The 22,463-nt window shown below is 41.1% G+C and overlaps 1 protein-coding gene and 1 long non-coding RNA gene across 5 annotated transcripts; one reads left to right on the top strand and one right to left on the bottom strand.

Moving 5' to 3' along the window:
* Nucleotides 1-894: 894 nt before the first annotated feature.
* On the bottom strand, nucleotides 895-14,720 carry LOC129863971 (uncharacterized). 4 transcript variants are annotated; one of them, XR_008761036.1, is made up of 4 exons: nucleotides 14,246-14,720; nucleotides 3,943-4,112; nucleotides 3,461-3,814; nucleotides 895-3,308 (listed from the first exon to the last, which is right to left on the bottom strand). It is a non-coding gene; the product is annotated as an uncharacterized LOC129863971 (long non-coding RNA). The 4 variants fall into 4 exon arrangements; XR_008761034.1 differs by having other exon boundaries at nucleotides 895-3,541; nucleotides 3,679-3,814; XR_008761035.1 differs by having other exon boundaries at nucleotides 3,679-3,814.
* Nucleotides 13,732-19,325, top strand: LOC129863969 (4F2 cell-surface antigen heavy chain-like). Its single transcript, XM_055936461.1, has 9 exons — nucleotides 13,732-14,023; nucleotides 14,895-15,138; nucleotides 15,266-15,456; nucleotides 16,736-16,909; nucleotides 17,035-17,129; nucleotides 17,242-17,378; nucleotides 17,660-17,975; nucleotides 18,112-18,177; nucleotides 18,263-19,325. Exons 2-9 carry the CDS (start codon nucleotides 14,921-14,923, stop codon nucleotides 18,608-18,610), a joined length of 1,545 nt encoding a protein of 514 aa, XP_055792436.1. The 5' UTR covers nucleotides 13,732-14,023; nucleotides 14,895-14,920; the 3' UTR covers nucleotides 18,611-19,325.
* The last annotated feature ends 3,138 nt before the right edge of the window (nucleotides 19,326-22,463 follow it).

The raw sequence follows: 22,463 nt of genomic DNA, 5'->3' as shown, positions 1-22,463 counted from the left end.
ACATCCATGCATGTCTGTCTGCATGCAAGCAAAGTCTCACTCTCCCTCCCTCCTACCCTAAGCTGGTTTTAAAGGGCTAAGCACCCGTCACATTTCATATGACAAATGAGAGTCTGCACATCAACTGCATGGGAATCTACCAGTAATTGTTAAGTAGAAGTAAAAAACAACATTTGAGTGAAGAGAGAAGAAACTGCTGCAGCACGTTCCATTTGCAGATGTGAAACGTTTCTCACTGTGGTAAGTGGACCTTCCAAGAAATGTCTGTGGACATACACTATTAGGAGTTTGCATAAATCAGAGCAAAATGTTTAAACACTTACAGCAATATATTGTACTATGCAGTTATGCAAGAACGTTGGTAACCACAATGTAATTATAATCCAATACTGCAGGTAGTTACACTGAAATATTATGTTATATTGTCACATACAATGTGTTATCCACAAATTACTTGTTGGCTTCCATTATGGAGACATAGATGTAAAACAATATATGTCATTTTGTGGTTCAGAAAGTGCCTGAGTGGTGAAAATGTGTTGCCTGTTGTTGATAGCACTGTAGGTGAGCGATAAGCTCCATGGTAAACTATGTCGTGTCTTTGGCTATGCCGGATTAAGTGATATGACATGCTATTCTATAAAATCCTTTCTCCGTAATTAATATTACCCGATTGAGCTAATCATGTAAATGTAATTAACTAGAGAGTCGGGGCACCACAAAATAATATTTATAGAGCTGTTATCTTCCGAAAAAACTCTTAAAGACCTAGTAATATTTTACATCAATAGCAGTCAATATTAATCGTCACCTTATTTCAGTCTCATCTGAAAGTTGTAAATTCTTGGTTATCTTCACGAACCCTGGCTAACAAGTTGAATCAGCAATACAAAATTAGGTTTAATTATTTATTTACTACATACCTAACTAATCACACAGAATTACAAATACACAGAATGAATCATACCTTGATTACAAATTATGTCATAAAGGAAAACGTCCCTAGCGGGCGGAACAGATATAACAGCTGGTTACACAAAAGAAAAGGGTCTGGGTTTGAGTGAAAGAGCGGGAAGACTGAGGAACAAAGGGCGAAGCTGTGCTTTCGTAAATACAGTATCTTATGCATTCTAAATTATCGCCCATTTGGAAAAGGAAAATGCAATAAATATTTACTCTGAGCTGCGCTTCGGTAGGTTGGTGGTAGATGGAAGGCCGTGTTGCCCTTCCTTTGAAGAATGTCTCTGCTGGTAAATTGGATACGTTGTAGTAACGTCGTTGTGTGGTAGACGGGATACTCTGTCTGTCCTATCCTAATTTACGTTTGCAGCTGCTGTTGCTAACTCAATGGCTAGGACGTATCACTTCTGTAGTGAATAAGAGTTCAAAGTTCATACCATTCGCAACCAAAGCTCATGCTGAGGTTGGCTTAGTTCTGTAGTTGACAGGTTAGTCCTTTTAACGAATGGACCGTCGTCCTCACATCCTCGGAACAGGAGGTTACATTTTCGTCAAGGGCTTATATAGTGGAGGGAGAAGAGGGGTGTGTTTCATAATTTACAACCTATGTCTCTTCACGTGGGCCACTGAGTTGGGCCTAATTCACTCATGAAAACCCAATTCACACATTTTAGAAGCTAAAATCACATTTCATCCCATCACGAATAATTTCATATTCAAACATTTAAATTGAACAACAATTCCATGTGAATCCGATACCTCTGATGTGTAGACTTTCCACTGTAGAGTTTGTCATTCTATCATTGATGAGAATGTATCAGATGACAACCGAACTGACATCATATTCATTAAGTACCACCGCTTATGTTCAATTGGTCGGATTACCAGAATATAGTTCATTTCCCCCCACCTTCTGATGTTCCCAGAATCTCTATGTTAACCCAGGGGGTTTTCTAATGTCACATCAGTAGGGTAGAGAGAGGAAAAAGGGGGGAAGAGGTATTTATGACTGTCATAAACCTACTCCCAGGCCAACTCATGACAGCTACTTGCAGTTGTCTCAGGGGCCGATGAATCAGACTGATGCTGCCACCATGAACATTTCAGTCTTTATTAACATTTACAGGAGGGTGGCTAATATCTTATCAAGTGGTTTTAAGATAGTTTTGATTCACTAGGGTACACCTCAGTGCAAATCCATGTCAGATGTTTTATGCTCTTCTTGATGTAAATTCCAGACTAGTGTGCGTTTTGTGCCCCATTTGTCCTGTAATATTTCACTTTCCCCCAGTCCATAAAATGTCTCAGGAGTAGGTGGATTCTGTTGTGAGGAACATGGAGATCCTGTTGGTGGAGGCAGCACGGCTTAGGACCCAATGCAAGGTGCAGAGCACCCAGCTGGCCCCTGTGAGGTCACCTCAGCTAGACATATCCAACATACGCAGGCAGCTGGAGCAGCTCCTGGACACCAAGGCCCCATTGAAACAAAAGAAAGACAAGCTCGCAAACTCAGCAAGCAATTGTAAAAGATGGAGAGAGTGCTTGAAGAAAAGGGCAGAGAGGAGAGGGATGGATGGATGGCGAGAGGAGGCACAGAATTATGAAGTGGTTGGGCCTGAAGACTGTAGTTAATGCCATTTATAAAGGTTGTGATGGATTTAATTTTTCAATTGCAATTTTTTTTTAATAAAATGTAAAATTGTAACTCATTCAATACTAGAAAATAACTAGTAATGATCTGTACTTAATTAATAATAATCAAATAAAGATTATGACAATAATTGTTTTAAATGTGTGTATATATATATGTGTATCTGAAGTGTATCTTCTACATTTATTTATTTATATATATAATATATATATATATAAATAAATGTAGACGATACACTTCACAGGAAATGTTTTGTCTTTCACAGACGTACATATCAGTACAGTATAATTTGAACAGATCATCCTATATATCAGGAAGGGACTGAATTGTGTAACTAATGGATTTAAGTATACAAAAATGAAAGAGGTTACTTCCAAAGTTAATTGTACTTCCCACTATTCCATAGTGAAAACACGTTGTTGTTAGGTTGCCCCATTGATGACCGAAACATCCTGTTTTACAAGCCCCTGTTATTTGATCTTGGGCCAATAATAGGTTCTTGCTTGCAGGGAACTGGATCCAAAGACACATAATGGCACCCATTGGGCTATAGGTTAGGTCAGTGGGGTCAGACAGGTCGGTGGAAGAAGAGTTCTGTTTCAGACGTGTTCCATTCTGACCCTGACCCCGGATGTTTCTGGACAAACACCACCGCCACGATCAGCACCCAGAAGAAGAAGTTCACCCACACAGACTTCTGGGAAAGACAAAGAAATAGAGGACAGATGAAGAATACAATATGGCTTTAAATAAAAATGTCAATACAAGGGCTATAAAAAAGTATCTGTGGTCTAATAAGGCAACAGCGTTTTGATGTGTCATCATGATATGGATAGTGTCAGGGCAGACCTCTCTGCATTATACACGCCTGTGTAGAACTGATTCCCATCGAAGGGACTGACTCAGGTTTTATGGTCTGCTTCATCACGACTGAAATTAAAGAAGTCCTCCAGATATAAAAGAACAGCATAAAATATTTCACATTTCATATACAGTATGAGAGACAAGAGGGCACTGAGCACAGAGGTGATATGGGAGAAGATGGAAAAACAAGGCAGCCATCTCACCTGGTTATGGAGGGCACGTTTTGAAGGGCAGACAGAAAGAGGCGGTCCCTGACACCGCCAGTAAGAACAATATCTTCACACACATGCCCAGAGTGACATTCAGCCACAGTCTTTCCCTGAGGATGCAGGATGGGAGCTAGGTAAAGAAATACAGTCAAAATCAAATCAACAACAAACAAATCATTTCTGTTGATGCCACACTATTTGGGCATGGAAATTGATATTACTGACACAATTGCTGGGCCATACAGTTGAACCTCTCACCTCTTGACCTTCTCTTCCACACAGCTGGTGCAGAACCAGTAGATTGCCACAGGTACAGAGATGGCTTACACAGAGTAGCGGAGGGAGAGATGGCTGGGGCTCTCCAGGACCAGGCCAAATGTGTTGTACTCAACAGTCCCATAAAGAATGCACTGGCCTGTAAAGTGGCCCTGAATGAGATACACATTTTACAGATGCATTCAGTAAAACTATATAGTTTATTCTACAGTATGCAATTTAAATAATTGTATGCATGTTCCACAACCTAAAGCTACATAGTCTGTCACACACGGACCTCACTATCTCCTGGCCTGGATAGGGAGCCTAATTCAACTTAAATGAAATGCTTTAGAAATTACATTCTTTCATTCATGTGCACAAATTAACAGTTATATTCTTTTAGGACATTAGATGATTGATTATCTTATGGTGCCACTGGGCCATGTGACAACAGGAAGATCTATGAATGTAGAACACATTTTTCTCAACACATTTAAATTCAAACAGGCATTGTCATCTGTATGTGTAACAGTATAACTTTATGGCGTCCCCTCGCGCGAACCAGGGACCCTCTGCACACATCAACAACAGTTACCCACGAAGCGTCGTTACCCATCGCTCCACAAAGGCCGCGGCCCTTACAGAGCAAGGGGAACCACTACTTCAAGGTTTCAGAGCAAGTGACGCCACCGACTGAAAGACTGCTAGCGCGCACCACCGCTACCTAGCTAGCCATTTCACATCGGTTACATTCACCCCCCATTCGACCTCCTCCTTTTCCGCAGCAACCAGTGATCCGGGTCAACAGCATCAATGTAACAGTTTAACTTTAGTCCGTCCCCTCGCCCCGACCCGGGACCCTCTGCACACATCAACAACAGTCACCCACGAAGCATCGTTACCCATCGCTCCACAAAGGCCGCGGCCCTTGCAGAGCAAGGGGAACCACTACTTCAAGGTTTCAGAGCAAGTGACATCACCGACTGAAAGGCTGCTAGCGAGCACCACCGCTACCTAGCTAGCCATTTCACATCGGTTACATATGGAAATGGTAGCCTAATCTATTGCACTGTCAATGGTGCATTTAGGTGAAGTCAACTAAGACATCAAAATAATGTATTCCCTGAATTAAAAAGTCACATGATGATCTCTACTGATTTAATTGATATTCTCATTATTTGCTCCTATGGTTAGTCCCCATGTTTTGGGTTGTGTTATAAACTCTGAGAAAAAAAGCAGGAAAATACAACATAATACTGTCTGGGAGAAAAGTTATTGAAAATCTGATAAAATCTTACTAAACTATTGGATGTAGCACCCAAAAGTTTAACCCATTGTTGAGAGGGTGATAAAAACATATTCAGTAGTCTCAATACCCAGCAGCTGTCCACTAGTAGCCTTGTGTCCATTTGAGAGTAAAAGTAGTGTGGCAGCAGACAATAGCCTATCAGGCTATAGTTGCAGTTGGAAGTTTACATACACCTTAGCCAAATACATTTAAACTCAGTTTTTGAAAATTTCTGACATTTAATCCCAGTAACAATTCCCTGTTTTAGGTCAGTTAGGATCACCACGTTATTTTAAGAATGTGAAATGTCAGAATAATAGTAGAGAGAATGATTTATTTCAGCTTTTATTTATTTCATCACATCCCCAGTGGGTCAGAAGCTTACATACACTCAATTAGTATTTGGTAGCATTGCCTTTAAATTGTTTAACTTGCTAACTGCGCCATCAGAGTCTCTGGGTTCGCGCCCAGGCTCTGTCGCAGCCGGCTGCGACCGGGAGGTCCGTGGGGCGACGCACAATTGGCATAGCGTCGTCCGGGGTAGGGAGGGTTTGGCCGGTAGGGATATCCTTGTCTCATCGGCTCCAGCGACTCCTGTGGCGGGCCGGGCGCAGTGCGCGCCAACCAAGGGGGCCAGGTACACGGTGTTTCCTCCGACACATTGGTGCGGCTGGCTTACGGGTTGGAGGCGCGCTGTGTTAAGAAGCAGTACGGCTGGTTGGGTTGTGCTTCGGAGGACGCATGGCTTTCGACCTTCGTCTCTCCCGAGCCCGTACGGGAGTTGTAGCGATGAGACAAGGTAGTAATTACTAGCGATTGGATACCACGAAAATTGGGGAGAAAATGGGATAAAAAATTTAACAAATAAATAAATAAATAAATAATTGTTTAACTTGGATCAAACGTTTCAGGTAGCCTTCCACAAGCTTCCCACAATAAGTTGGGTGAATTTTGGCCCATTCCTCCTAACAGTGCTGGTGTAACTGAGTCAAGTTTGTAGGCCTCCTTGCTCTCACACACTTTTTCAGTTCTGCCCACAAATGTTCTATAGGATTGAGGTCAGAGCTTTGTGCTAGCCACTCCAATACCTTCACGTTGTTGTCCTTAAGCCATTTTGCCACAACTTTGAAAGTTTGCTTGGGGTCATTGTCCATTTGGAAGACCCATTTGCGACCAAGCTTTAACTTCCTGACTGATGTCTTGAGGTGTTGCTTCAATATATCCACATCATTTTCCTTCCTCATGCTGCCACCCCCGTGCTTCACGGTTGGGATGGTGTTCTTCGGCTTGCAAGCCTCCCCATTTTTCCTCCAACATAATGATGGTCATTATGGCCAAACAGTTATATTTTTGATTCATCAGACCAGAGGACATTTCTCCCAAAAGTATGATTTTTATCCCCATGTGCAGTTGCAAACCGTAGTCTGGCTTTTTTATGGCGGTTTTAGAGCAGTGGCTTCTTCCTTGCTGAGCGGCCTTTCAGGTTATGTCGATATAGGACTCGTTTTACTGTGGATATATATACTTTTGTACCTGTTTCCTCCAGCATCTTCACAAGGTCCTTTGCTGTTGTTCTGGGATTGATTTGCACTTTTCGCACCAAAGTGTGTTCATCTCTAGAAGACAGTACGCGCCTCCTTCCTGAGCGGTATGACGGCTGCGTGGTCTCATGGTGTTTATACTTGGGTACTATTGTTTGTACAGATGAACGTGGTACCTTCAGGCGTTTGGAAATTGCTCCCAAGGATGAACCAGACCTGTGGAGGTCTACAATTTTTTTTCTGAGGTCTTAGCTGATTTCTTTAGATTTTCCCATGATGTCAATCAAAGAGGCATTGAGTTTGAAGGTAGGCTTCGAAATACATCCACAGGTACACCTCCAATTGACTCAAATTATGTCAATTAGCCTATCAGGAGCTTCTAAAGCCATGACATAATTTTCTGGAATTTCCCAAGCTGTTTAAAGGCACAGTCAACTTCTGACCCACTGGAATTGTGATACAGTCTGAGATTGTTTTAAATGCTATCTGTGAAAGACAAACAATTTAGTGTAAATTGTTTACTTTCTGCTCACTTTATTGCATTAGTGAGCCCTCAAATGATACTTTAGCCTAATTTGCTACATAGGTCATCTGCCTTTTTTGCAATTTTCCATTGGACAAAAGATGAAACCCACAAATGTTTGCTTAGGTTGTTTTTTTTGCCCAACTAACAATGTCTTACTGTATTTAAATTATTTTATTTGATTTCAACTAACTTATGTTTTAATTCAATTAAGTTCTGCGAGATATGTGAAATAATCTGTCTGTAAACAATTGTTGGAAAAATTACTTGTATCATTCACAAAGTAGATGTCCTAACCGACTTGCCAAAACTATAGTTTGTTAACAAGAAATTTGTGGAGTGGTTGAAAAAACTGTTTTAATGACTCCAACCTAAGTGTATGTAAACTTCCGACTTCAACTGTATGAATGTGGAAATGTTTCCAATATTTTATATTGTTCAAAGTTATAACGGGATAAAAAAAAATAATGCTATCAAGGTGGTTCATAAGTGTTGTCAAGTTTAGAATGTCCCATATGCAGTTGAAAGATCAGACATTTCAATCATGAATGTGTTCATACCTGGGTGATTGTCAGTGAGTCAGCAAACGTTATTCCACAGATGAAACAGCCTGCGTAAAGTACGAGCTACAAAACGAGCAGCCTCGGCAACGCCATCACGAACCTCTGCAAACCCATCCTATGATACCCATCAAGGACACCCTAGCACCCGGACAATGCACTCCGTTCCAAGCTTGTTTAACTTTTACAATGGACACTTGAATGCAAGCTCCAACTTTTTTTTGCAAAAATGTACCCATTAACGCATTTTTTTAAATTGTAAACCTCAATTGAATATGTGAGACAAAATAAATGGCCACATAAGGGCGCTGTGTAACCTGTAACCATATAACCAGAGCCCTGAATAGGCCTGTATACCCATCCACACAAATCAGTAGGTCTGTGCACTACTCCATTACACTGATGATGGCACAGGCAACCTTATTTGAATCACTTGATTTCAATCACATGATTGAGATTATGACAGTGGTGGAAAAAGTACCCTATTGTCATACTTGAGTAAAAGTAAACATACCTTAATAGAAAATGACTCAATTAGAAGGTAAAGTCACCCAATAAAATACTACTTGAATAAAAGTCAAAAAGTATTTTATTTTAATTATAACTATTAAAAGTAAAAGTATAAATCCTTTAAAATTCCTTATATTAAGCAAACCACCACACAATGTTGTTTATGACAGTCATAAATACCTCTTTCCCCCTTTTTCTCTCTCCCTACTATAACTGATGTGACATAAGGAAACCCATGGGTTAACATAGAGATTCTGGGTAACATCAGAAGTTGGGGGAAATGAACTATATTCTGGTAGTCCGACCAACTGAACATATGCGGGGGTACTTAAGGTATATTATGTCAGTTCGGTTGCCCTCTGACACATTTTCATCAATGATAGAATGACATAAACTCTACTGTGGAAAGTCTAAACGTCAGAGGTATCGGATTCACATGGAATTGTTGTTTAATTCAAATGTTTGAATATGACATTATTTGTGAAGAGGTGAAATGTAATTTTAGCTTCCAAATGAGAGATCTGTGCTTTCATAAGTTTTCCTCTGCTCACAGTGGTCCGCCCCTGTGAAGAGGTATGGGTTATAAACTTTTCAGACACACCCCTCTCCCTCCACTATAAAAGCCAAGAACAAGAATATAACTTCCTGTTCCGGGTACGCTAGGATGACGATCCGGTGTCAGAATGGTTCAGATAACTACAGAACTAAGCCAACATCAGCATGGACTTTGATTGTGAATGGTATGAACTTTGAACTCGTATTCACTACAGAAGTGATATCTCCTAGCCTTTGAGTTAGCAACAGCTAAACGCAGGTTAGGAAGGACAGTCCAAGTATCCCGTCTACTACACACAACGTATCCCGTGACTACCAGAGACATTCTTCAAAGGACAGAGGACTCGGGTTGGCGACACGGTCCATCTACCACCAACCTACTGAAGCGCAGCTCAGAGTAAATATTCATTGCATTTTCCTCTTCGAATGGGCGGTAATTTAGAATGCATAAGATACTGTATTTACGATAGTACAGCTCGCCTATGTTCAAGTCTCCCGCTCTTTCACTAGGACTCAGCCCTTCCCTTTGTGTAACAAGCTGTCATATCGATTCTGCCCGCTAGGGACATTTTTCTGTATGATGTAATTTGTGATCAAGTTATGATTTAATTGTGTATGTGTGATTCTGTGTGATTAGTTAGGTATTTAGTAAATAAATAATTAAACCCAATGTTGTATTGCTGATTCAACTTGTTAGCCAGGATTCTTGCAGATAACCAAGGACTTACAACTTTCAGATGAGACTGAATAAAATTATGATTAATGTGACTTATGGATGTAAAATCTTACTAAATCTTTAAGAGTTTATTCGAAAGATAACAGCTCTATAAATATTCTTTCGTGGTGTCCCTCTCTAGTTAATTAACATTTACATGATTAGTTCAATCAGGTAATATTAATTACGGAGAAATTATTTTATAGAATAGCATGTCATAGCAATTAATCTGGCATAGTCAAAGACACGACAATGTTCTTGTTTTTTTGTTGTTGCCAGGGGCACACCAACACTCAGACATAATTTACAAATTTAACATTTTAGTTTAGTGAGTCCACCAGATCAGAGGCCGTAGGGATGACCGGGGATGTCCCCTTGATAAGTGTGTGAATTGGACCATTTTCCTGTCCTGCTAAGCATTCAACATATAAGGAGTACTTTTGGGTGTCATGGAAAATGTTTTAAAGAAAAATTACTTTATTTTAATTTGGAATGTAATGAAGTAAAAGTAAAAAGTTGTCAAAAATATAAATAGTAAAGTAGTTATCCCCAAAAACTACCTAAGTAGTACTTTAAAGTATTTTAACTAAAGTACTTTACACCACTGGGTTTTTATTATTCCTACACCCAGCTCTCCAACATGTACATAAACAAATCTAATCTTCTCAGTAATCAGCATAGTTTCCCTCTAACCCTAATCCAGTTTAGAATTCCATGCACAGAAATGCAAAGCCAATCGGTATCTTGTATTGTATCTTGTATTGTTCTCCTCTGAGACTGAAAACTGTGTGTCTGTGTGCACAGACGCTTAATTTTATCTCCACTCTTACTGACAGTTGTGGCTGCTTCACGTGATGTATTGTTGTCTCTATCTTCTTGCCCTTTGTGCTGTTGTCTGTGCCCAATAATGTTTGTACCATGTTTTGTGCTGCTACCATGTTGTGCTGCTGCCATGTTGTTGTCATATTGTGTTTATACCATGCTGTGTTGCTATGTTGTTGTCTTAGGTCTCTCTTTATGTAGTGTTTTGGTGTCTCTCTTGTCGTGATGTGTGTTTTGTCCTATATTTTTATTTTTAATCCCCGTAGGAGGCCTTTTGGTAGGCCGTCATTGTAAATAAGAATTTGTTCTTAACCGACTTGCCTAGTTAAATAAATATAAATGTCAGTAGTGGTCCTCTTACTCTGGTGGTTTGTGATTAAAGTAGTGTAAAGAAGAGGTGTTCCTAAGTGATAACAGAACATTTAACAGCAGTTTTTTTTGTTGCTGATTTGCTAAACGGAGTTACTGTTTAACTACTGTTTTAAGCTATTCATTTTAATCCCAATCATAAAATTGTATAAATACACCTTGACTTGACATACAAATGTTCTGGTTTACACAGTGTAGCCTGAACCTGAGACCTGGAGGTGGATGTCTCAGAAATGTAATATCCTCTGTGCAGCACGATGATGAAAGGAACAAATAACAGGAGGTCAATAGTTATGAAATGGGCAGATGAGAATCGTCTGGCTTAAAGCCAGATAAATGTGTGTCTGACTGTAATATCAAACCAATAATTCACCAGGTTGAGCAATCTGCTTGAATCAGATAAGTAAATGTTTTATGAAATGTTTGATTCAGTGGGGTTTTGCTGTTTGTGAATTTGTGCATTCTGTAACCTTTCACAGTCCTGTCAAGCTGGATAAGTGCAGGTTAAGCTGACTGAAAAAAAGATTTTAGCTGACCAGAGAACGATCTTACTTAATCCAAAGCCTTTAACACTGCTCTTGATTTGATCACAGTGTACTTCCATTAAATGCAATTACTGATCTGACCAATCATCATAGTCCTTTGAAGGACTTTGATCATAGGATCAGAACATCGATCATACTTCCATTGTTCTCTACTGTGCTCATTAATTGCATCTCTTGAGTAGAAGATTGTAGGCCAGGCCCACCCCCTCTAAGACCTTTTCAGGAAAACATGTTGATCTTCCATTCTACAGCGTGTGTTTTTCAGGGAGGGCCTAAGGACAAAATGTGCTCAGCTCTGCTGTGTTTACATGATACCAGACACCCCTCAGCCTCTGCCCTCCAGAGGGAGGAACATGGGCTTATAGAGGGACTGTATTTTGTTTTGTGTTTTCCTGTATTGTATGTATGTATTGTTATTTTACTGCTGCTCCTTAATTATTTGTTTATTTTATTTCTTATTTTTTGACTTATCTATTTTTTACTTAACACATATTTTTCTTAACTGCATTGTGGGTTAAGGGCTTGTAAGTAAGCATTTCACTGTAAGGTCTACATCTGTTGTATTCGGCGCATGTGACAAATACAATTAGATTTTATTTGAACTAGGCCTATAATCTAAAGACTGTGGCCTGGCGGACATTTTAGGTGCATTAAAGCAAGTATGGTGACCTGGCTCCTGTGTGGCGCAGCGGTCTAAAGCACGACATCTCAGTGCTAGAGGCGTCGCTACAGGTCCTGGTTCGATCCCGGGCTGTATCACAACCGGCCGTGATTGGGAGTCCCAGAGGGCGGTGCACAATTTGCCCAGCGTCGTCCAGGTTAGGGGAGGGTTTGAAAGGGGTAGGCCATCATTGTAAAATAAGAATTTGTTCTTAACTGACTTGCCTTGTTAAATAAAATAAAAACACTATATATACTGTATGTGGCCCCTTTTCAACTCCTCAACACATTCCACCCTGGTACCGTTCCACCACTAGTAACTGTATTTTATGCAAAATCAGTCACAAAGCACTTTTTGAAAGGTGTTTACATACTTAATGATAGTCCTTGATCAGCCCACCTCTAACTGTAACCTCCAACTAGTATACAACATTAGTGCTGTTATGGGGTCAGGAATATACAGGGGTTTATAACACCGTTGGCATTGATCCAAAGGGACAAAAAGGCTCCTGAACAGCTTCTACCCCAAAGCCATAAGACTGCTGAACATGTCATTAAATGGCTACCCGGACCTTCTACTTTTCACCCCCTACCAACATGTACATAGTACTTCGATCAATCACCTAACCAAACCTCCATGTACATATGACCTCAATCAATCACCGCAACTACCTCATACCTCAGTACACTGACTTGGTACCGGTGCTCCTTGTATATAGCCTGTATATAGCCTCGTTATTGTTATGATCTAAGACCGATCTGTTAGTGATCATCATGTCTGAGGTTGTTTTGATTTTAATCAAGAATGCCCCATGGCTATACTCTACCATACTGCAAATGGAAATTGGTCAAATGCTCCATACAACCTCTGCCTACAACAGTTTCACTGCATTATCAGAGGATATATTCTGCTGAATAGTGACGTCTGTAATCTTGGGATGTAACAAGACATTACTCTTATCACTGCAGAGTCTGTGAGGGGATTACAAGATGAGAATGTGTCTTGTAGATTGGACAGAACTGTGTCAACATAGAACGATATGCAGAAACTTGATCATTAACAATATAATTTCCATACATTGGCCTATAATTAATTCAAGTGGTGTTTTCTTCATCTCTTCTTTATCTTAAAAATAGATGTAGTAATCAAGATTGTTTTTAAGTTATTCTAGTCATTGCATTGATTGGTGGATGCAAATCAATACGAAGAAATATTCCCTGAATTATCTTGAGAATAACACAAACAAGTCCAAGGAGTCTGGAGTCCAAAAAAACAAAGAGGGGTTATGAACCCAGGATATTTTTGCAGCAATTTAGGAAATACATTTTCTAGGTCAAAGGTTGTGGGCTATTTAATCAGATATTTTAGACTTTTGGTATAATATATCCAATTGGCAATATCTACTTTGGAACACAATCTTATCTTTTCTAGAAACTATAATTTCTGTATTTTGCAGATGTTCTAGCAGGATGGATGGAAATCATAACTAGACAATATCACAGAAATAGGATGAGTTTTATTATAGAGGAGATCACACTGCCTATAATATTTTCCCATATTTGTAAGTCCTATCCTCTGTTTTTCTAGACTAAAGCACAGATATATCTGTTCGTGACATTTCTTGCCAACTCATGAAAACATGAGAGGGATGCATGTCTGGCAGATGGCGGACCGCTTAAGGTGGACTTTCTTTATCAAACGCAAACATTTTAATTCCCAAACCATGAAATGCAAGTCGACTTTAACTCTCAATAGAGTACACTTGCAAAGTTAACGATTTTGTGTGAACTTGATCAAACGTATCATAATTGATCAATCGGCAAGTTGCGATGTTGGCCCTTCCTTAAAATTGGGCGGTTGGGAGGCTACTGACGCCTACAGTGCTATATAAAGAGCGCGTTACTGCGGCCGTGAATAAACCATTTTTCTCGGCAATATGGTTAACCTGAAGGCGAATTGAAAACTATTTACACGACCAGTTATCTTCACCAGGTAAGAACGGATTGTTTATTACGTTCATGCAGGTGAATATCTCTAATTGCGGGTGTTTTCATTAGCCATAGCCTACACAGATACTGTATGTAATCATTGGTTTGTTCAGTGACTGAACTTCAGTCCCTATTTCAACTGTTTGTACCCCACTAAAATCACTGAAAGTGTCGTTACATTTAACTAATCTAGTGACAATTTAGAAAATAATTTATGGTATATTACCTTTTCTGTTTTCAGTTTGGTGCCCTTTAACCCTTAGTCTGGTGCCTTCACTAGAATAAAACTGGACCAATCCTGTTAACGCACACGAGATTAGGTCTACAAGCCTGCCATAGGCTACAATGTATACAATAATGTTGTCTACTGTAAAGATCAAACCAACGAACCATTGAATGAAGACGTTACTTAGATTCGTTATCTAATGAAATTGTTGGATAGGTGGCAATTGCTTTAACATTTAGCCCTCATATGCTCAATCCAAGCGATGTGAATGTAACCCCTTTCGACGCCCTGGCTCAGAGTCCAGATATATTAAACTATTTCTGTCAAATATATAACATAGTCATTTACATATTTGGCCGCTTGGTCCTTGTTTAAAATTGGAGGGTGATGCAATGCTTCGTCAAATTGCAATTGTATTAGACCATCGTTTGCGCATGTGCGTGACAGCTGTGTTCGAGAGCGTCAAACACGTGATGTATCATGGGTAAATTATGACTGACTGATATACAAATAATGTTGAGAAGTTATTTAGGATGAAAGGTGATTTGTAGAGCAGTCAGTCTCAATTTACCTTTAAAGTCGTTGGCAGTATCGAGCGTGGCCACAGACACTACTTAATCAGCAACGCTCATCTTTCTTTTTTATAAAGATAATCTAAATTCAACCAACGTCACAATGAGTAAGGACACAGAGGTTGACATGAAGGATGTGGAGCTCAATGATATGGACCAGGAGAAGCAGCCGATGACGGGCGGGGCAGCGAACGGGGATGCTGGTTCTCCCACCTGCACGGAGAAGAACGGCAGCGTTAAAGTGAAAATCCCCGAGGAGACGGAGACTAAATTTACCGGTTTATCCAAAGAGGAACTCCTCAGGGTCGCTGGAACACCAGGGTAAGAACTATTAAGATGTATGCAGTAGACTAGCTTATTAAAAAATAGTTAATGGTGGTTCGCAATGTAAACATTTAGGGTGTAATATTGCATTACTAAATCATCTTTGTCCCTTCATCACCTAAAGGTGGGTCCGGACAAGATGGGCCCTTCTGATTCTGTTCTGGCTGGGCTGGCTGGGGATGCTGGCTGGAGCTGTGGCCATCATTGTTCAAGCACCTCGCTGCAAAGACATTCCTGCCATGAACTGGTGGAATTATGGACCTCTGTACCAAATTGGAAATGTGCAAGCTTTCAGCGAGTCCCAGAATCTAAAGGGTAAGAGCCCCTGAAAGGGGTGTTGATGACTAAGATTAGTGATGAAACCCAGAATATGTTTCACCATGTGAAACTCACTAGTAGGTCACAGACAGTTCATATAATGTAGTTTGACTACATTGAACCACATAGTTACCCCACCCAATTTTAACTTGTAGCCTAAGGCTGGGTTTCCAAAGGCAGCCCAAGTCTACCATTTTGCCCAATTATTGTCGAAAGATCAGAATTGGGCTGCATCTGTAAACAGCTTGAAATTGGGTTTCGGGTGGTAGTGTGTTGAAGGGTCAGACCAGTGTTTATTTCTTCGAGCAACAGTGCATGTGACGAGACATGAGATTTTAAAATAGTCTGCTTTAGCTTCCAAGTGTGTGCCCAAAGTATTCTCAGAATTGAGGTCACATTTATTGTACGTGAACACGTTTACTACTTCCTTGACTCCGCTCCAGGGGATTGGAGGGGGCTCTTTAGGCATCCTACTGAACCAGCAGAATCCTCCCTCCTACACACCCCAAGCTGACTGGCTTGGCATGTTTCTTGTTTGGGAGGTATTAAGATGTCTGCATGCTTCAGTTCGGCGGGCTGAAGTATAACGAGTGTGCTCGCCTACAACCGTAAAAGGCGTTCGCTTTAAAAACGAGAAGTGCCATTCGTACCATTTGTTATATTTGAGACGCCGTAGCCAGTATACAGTTCCTCAACATAGTCAGAATTAATCTAAGATATCTCAAGAAATCTGTCATTAATTTTTACATTTTTGCAGAGGTGAGCTTAGTAGTGCAATTTTACATAACCAAGATTGGTGCAGTATTTGTCAATGGAGAAAATGCATGAAAACGAGTTCTCTCATTGAATGACTATAGACTTTATTGAAGAATCCCTACAGTTGCCCAATCATGGGTGTAGACTTGGGCTACCAAACTTAGGCTGGCCTCGAGGGAAAAAAATGTGCCTGAACAGCTGAAAAAACCCTTAATGATGTCCAAATTGTCATAATATATACACAAACTCTTCCTAACTGTTTCGGCTGGGAAGCATGCAGACACCTTTATTCATATTCCAAGAACTGGACTACATGATAGCTGTCTGAAACAACTTGTTTTCGTTTGTGGGAGTGCAGCTACAACGCCAGTGGGTGGTTACACACTGAGAATGAACAGATTGTTTAACAAAGGATCTTGAGGATAAATGTTTTTTTTTTTTTTTTATCCAGATGTTGTACCTTCAATAAAGAAACAGATGTATGGCCACTTTCAGTAAGCAGTTTTCTACTATGTAACAGGTGTGGAGGACAAGATTGACCGTCTGAGCCAGCTGAGGGTTAAAGGTCTGGTCATTGGGCCCATCCATGTTGCCCCCTTAGACAACCTTGTGAGCCTGAACTTTGAGGAGATCTCCTCTGACGCTGGCAATCTGGAACAGTTCAAAGGCCTCATTACAGCTGCACACAAGAAGAGTGAGTGTAGCCCATCTTTTATTTTGTCTCTTCATTTGATGTCCTTTCAATTGTAGTCTCTTGAAACTACTCATTGGTTTGGCATGGGTCTGTGGTTGATGGATTAACTCTCTCCCCTCTGACAGGCATCAATGTGGTCCTGGATCTGACTCCCTACTATCTGGGAAGTGGACCATGGTTCACTAACGTTAGTGTCACAAACGTTGCTGAGAGACTCAAGGTAATAATTTGTAGCGTCTCTTCTCAGTGAACTCATTAAATCTACTCCGTCAGTCCCAATTGAATGTATTTGAGTTCATCAATCTAATGTGTGAACTGTCTTTCCTCCCTAGTCTGCCCTGGTGTTCTGGCTGAACCAAGGTGTGGATGGGATCCAGCTGTCTGGTGTAGAGCGTGTGGCCAGCGTAGTTCCGTCTCTTTGGGCTGACATTCGAGCCATTGTCCAGAATGGGACTGAGGGAAAGAGAAGGTGTGCACATGTCCACAATTATGTACATCACTCCCTTAGAACTCAACTGGTCATCTCAGTAAATTGTTATGCTTTGAAGCCACCTAGTGGTTTAATGATGGTTTTGTTTCATCACATTTTCATCCTCTACAAAATGGCTATTGGCTAACTTGTGGTGTAAGCTGCACTGACTGCTACTTAGAGAGCTGATACTGTATCTTGCTTCTATTACAATGGGTACATTAGACGTGTGTGTGTATATATAACATTAATTCCTTTCCTAATGTTGTCTTTTTGCTTAGGATTCTGATTGGAGTGACTGAGAAGACCTCTGCTGTTGGAGTCTCTGAACTGCTTAACTCCACTGGGGTGGACCTACTCCTATCCGGGGCCCTCAGGTCTAAGAGCATGACCGCTACAGATCGTGCGCAGACTGTCCAGCAGCTGCTCTCTTCTCACAACCAGACCCAGCTGGCCTGGAACATTGGGGACAGGACGGAGGGTCACCTGGCCACACTGGTGGGCCCAGACATGGTGAACTTCAACCAGATGCTCCTGCTCACACTGCCCGGAACCCCAGTGTTCAACTATGGGGATGAGATTGCCCTGGCTGATGCGGTGAGCAGGGGTTTTCCATAACTAATGTATCACAAAACAAATGACAGCTTTAGCCTTGGAGAGATTCACACTTTTTTAAAATAAAAGCTTGTCTATATTTGTATGGGTACCTAATGTTTTTGTCTTTCTATAACAGGATACAAAGTCCCCTACGATGCTGTGGGATCCACTCGAAGATGAGGAGACAAATGGAACTGCTAAGGTAAATAGGATGCTAATGACCATAGTAATTAAACTGTTAGAAAGGCAAAGAAATTCAAATAAGATTTCATTCCTGCCACCCTCAGGAGGAGAAAGAACAGAGGCTCTCCTGCCGTTCCTTCTTCAAGACTCTGAGTGAACTGCGTGGAAAAGAGCGTTCCCTGCAGCATGGGGACTACATTCCCCTCTTCAATTCCACCTCTGCCCTTGCTTACCTTCGCCAGTGGGACCAGAGTGGGCGCTATGTCGCTGCCTTCAACTGGGGCAGCGACGCAGTGAAACTTCAGCTGTCCCACCCTGACCTGCCTGCTCAGGCTGTGGTCCAGATGAGCACAGACATGGTCAACCTGGTCCCCGACAGTACTGTTGCACTCTCTGAGTTGGAGCTAGGCCCAGGCCAGGCTGTCCTGCTACAGTTCCCCTACATAGCCTAGAAAGAGGAGAGATCCCAGCACCATCTGTGTGGGCACTGATAAACTAGTTGTCACTTATTTTTTTTGTATTTTTTTTAGGGAATTCTGTTACTTTAAGAGAAAAAAGTCTACGAGTCAGTCATTCAAATCGCCATAGCATTTTAGCATGCACTCGATCAATATATTTTACTTGGAACTTTTAGAACATAAACTGCTGTGAATTAGTCCTGTATTCTAGAATACTGTGTTGGTCAGGCCTACAAACAGCTGTGTACACATTGCAAGCACCAGTCAACACTTCTGCAACTATTGTTCTATCTTGCTGTTACTGAAAATACATTCCAGACCATGAAATGCAATGCTTGAATTTATAATTTTAAGAAATGTATTTTATTGCCATTTTAAATCAAATTTAAAAAAGTTGTTTCTTTTCAGGCCATGGTTGGCCCCTTACTGAAATGTTGTAATTGTTTTCAAAATATTTCTCAAGTGTTTCAAGAATGATCAATTATCTGATTACTTTGGCAGCAGAAGGTGTAAAACATATCAAAGGTGGCGGGGCTTAAACTCTTTCCTCCTACTAAATTAAATTGGCATGATATAAAAGGTGGGGGGAAATAACCAACTGAATACAACCTTTTACTAGTCTGTTTTATTTAGGCTAGAATGTGCTTCCAATGGTGTGGGGAAATCTAAGCCTGAGGTTTAACATTAAAGCTAGCCCTCTGCACTTGAACATCTCTTATTGGTATCTGGTGTCCCTTACAGGCCTATATTTAAACATGGTACATGCAGGGAGCTCTGTCTCACCTGACTATTTTGACACTACTTAAACATTTATCTACCAACGCTACTATAGACAGACAGTGACTTCTCCTGTTTGCACCCACAGAAGTTGGTCAAGAGCTAGTGATTGAGTACTAAACTAAATATATGCATTTGAGTGTTAATCTATAATAAAAATGCATACTTGTTGATTAGCTGGGACTGGGGGGGTGCAATCAATTATGTACACGCCATTGGCTTAGATTCTATTAGAAAGGGGGGAAAGATTATCCTTTGTGCACTCTTAATGAAATAGTTCTAAATTTAGCTGCTTGACACTATTCACAAGGTCCCAAAACCCTACACTATAAACTACTAGTGTGGTTTGTGTATAAACTACTAAACCTCTTGTATCACAAGCACTCAGACATGGCAAACTACCCATTACTTGGGTTTTAATGGTGCAGACTGTTGGAATACTGAAAAGCATTCCATGCTTTTGAATGGATGTCTGATCTAATCGCTACACCAATCTCCTAATGGTTGTAGTTGTCATGTAAGGATGAGTGATGGGGGTGTTTAGGGGAGAATGCATCAGTCTGACTGAGGGGTATGAAAATGGAGCCTCATCACTGACACCAGAACTGCTGAACACAAATTTCAGCAGAGATGAGAAGACCTTGATGCTGAAAGCAACAATGGAATCTTAAAAGGCTTATTTATGAAGGCTTTTTCTTCCTGTCGGATTTTCTGTGTCAGGTAGTCCTGAGAGTGCTAGCTATCAACCTTGATGTAGTTCTGTCCTTGAGCTGTTCTTGTCTGTTTTGTATTATGTCATGTTTAGTGTGGACCCCAGGAAGAGTAGCTGCTGCTTTCACAACAGCTAATGGGGATTCTAAAATACCAATACCTTCCAGGAATTGCAAAGGCGTTTCTAGCTCGTCATTTGTCTACCTCAAACTCCTTTTCTTAATTGGGGTCACATTGGCTCTAAATTAATCTGCTCTGTGTTGAGTTGGACTTCAAAACTTACAGTTTCAAATTGTTCTCAAGAGCATTCTCATTGTTCTCTAGTCTAGACATGCACAGTTTAGGGTTTACAGGTATTCTATCCCTAAAAAGGGCCCTTATACTATAGCAAAAATGTAATCTGACTCTAAAGGGCTTCATTGACAAAATCCCGAACTATCCCTTTAAGATTGGAACAGCCTTTACACTCCCTGGGAAGACTTCTGGTCATCACTAGTTACCACAGCCACAAAGTCATAAACCCCGCCCATTTATACAATTTATTGTAATGTGATTTTAAACTTTAACCACACTGCTAATCTTAAATTAAGACCAAAACGCAAGCTTTTGTTTTCATGAATTTTTATGCTGTGGTAACTAATGGAAACCCTCCCTGGCTGAAAACCAATCTAGTCCGGTTTACCGGGTCAGCTGATGTGCGGCGTTGATCTCTCTCTCTATATACTACCTCATTCAGGGCAGGAGCTCCACCTGTTTTGAACCCCACATTTTTAGCAAAATAATTGACTTTCCTGTTTTGCATGTTATTTTAATTAATTCATACGTGTTTCCACCAAGGTGGCTTAGCAGTTCAGACGTATTTTTCCGTGTTGTCGTGTCGTGTCCTGTATATATATATATTTACACCTTTTCTTCACATATCTTTTATTTATTTTATTATCCAAGAACTCAACTACAAAAGCTTTCCTGCAAAAGCTTTCCTGCAACCCGCTTCACCAATTACAATAAGTACTATTTACCTCAATCTGAAAATCCATCGTGGAAGATAGCCAGGGGCTAATTCAGAAGCTAGCCTGAAAGCTAATCCAGAAGCTACTCCGATAGCTAGCCAGAAGCTAATCTGTAGCTGCCCCGAAATTAGCCGGTTTGCTGGCTAGCGTTGGTGTTTCAGCTGCCCACGTTTTTGCGGTCATCAGCTATTCCTCTAGCTCGATAATCTACCGGCACTTTTGTGCAACGCGACTCGGACCGGAGCATTCCGGGACTTTTTTTCTCTCAGTTTCCCCGGATTCCAACCGCAGCCTCTGGACACGTGCACCTTGATTTCGCAGCTAGCTAGCTGCATACCGTGTGACTATTGGCTTACGTCGACCCCGGAGCTAACTCAAATCATGCTGGAGCTAGCCAGCTGAGGAGTTCCATCACCATCCGGACCCGCTTCTTTGTTGCTGCTGCAGATACGGAACCCCACCGGGCCTTCACGACTGACTGCCGACGTTATCTGCCCGAGGGATTTATCCAACCGGCACCTCCGTCCCGGCGTTACCTGAACGCTCATCTGAGGCCCGCTAATCGTTAGCTGTCTTATCGGCTGCTATCTGAACAAAACCCCACTACACGGAACCTACCGACGGAAACGCACGAGGTATCTACAAACAGACCTCCATCCTATGCTGCTACCGATAGCCATATACCCGGCCAGCTGTCTGGATCGCCACGACCCCAACCAACCTCTACTCACTGGACCCTTATTTATCACTTGATTAAGCTTGCCTCTCCTTAATGTAAATATGCCTTGTCCATTGCTGTTCTGGTTAGTGTTTATTGGCTTATTTCACTGTAGAGATTCTAGCCCTGCTCTCTATACCATATCCAACCCTGCAGTTCCACCACCCACATATGCGATGACATCACCTGGTTTCAATGATGTTTCTAGAGACAAGATCTCTCTCATCATCACTCAATACCTAGGTTTACCTCCACTGTATTCACATCCTACCATACCTTTGTCTGTACATTATTCCTTTAAACTATTTTATCGCCCCCAGAAACTTCCTTTTACTCTCTGCTCTGGTAGCTCTAGGCGACCAATTCTCATAGCTTTTAGCCGTACCATTATCCTACTTCTCCTCTGTTCCTCTGGTGATGTAGAGGTGAATCCAGGCCCTGCAGTACCTGGCTCCACTCCTATTCCCCAGGCGCTCTCTTTTGATGACTTCTGTAACCGTAATAGCCTTGGCTTCATGCATGTTAACATTAGGAGCCTCCTCCCTAAGTTTGTTCTGTTCACTGCTTTAGCACACTCTACCAACCCGGATGTTTTAGCCGTGTCTGAATCCTGGCTTAGAAAGACCACCAA

Source organism: Salvelinus fontinalis, chromosome 10 (assembly GCF_029448725.1).
Source record: "Salvelinus fontinalis isolate EN_2023a chromosome 10, ASM2944872v1, whole genome shotgun sequence".
NCBI classification, from domain to species: domain Eukaryota; kingdom Metazoa; phylum Chordata; class Actinopteri; order Salmoniformes; family Salmonidae; genus Salvelinus; species Salvelinus fontinalis.
The sequence above is the reverse complement of the archived record's forward strand: the minus strand, read 5'-3'. Positions and strand labels throughout refer to the sequence as shown.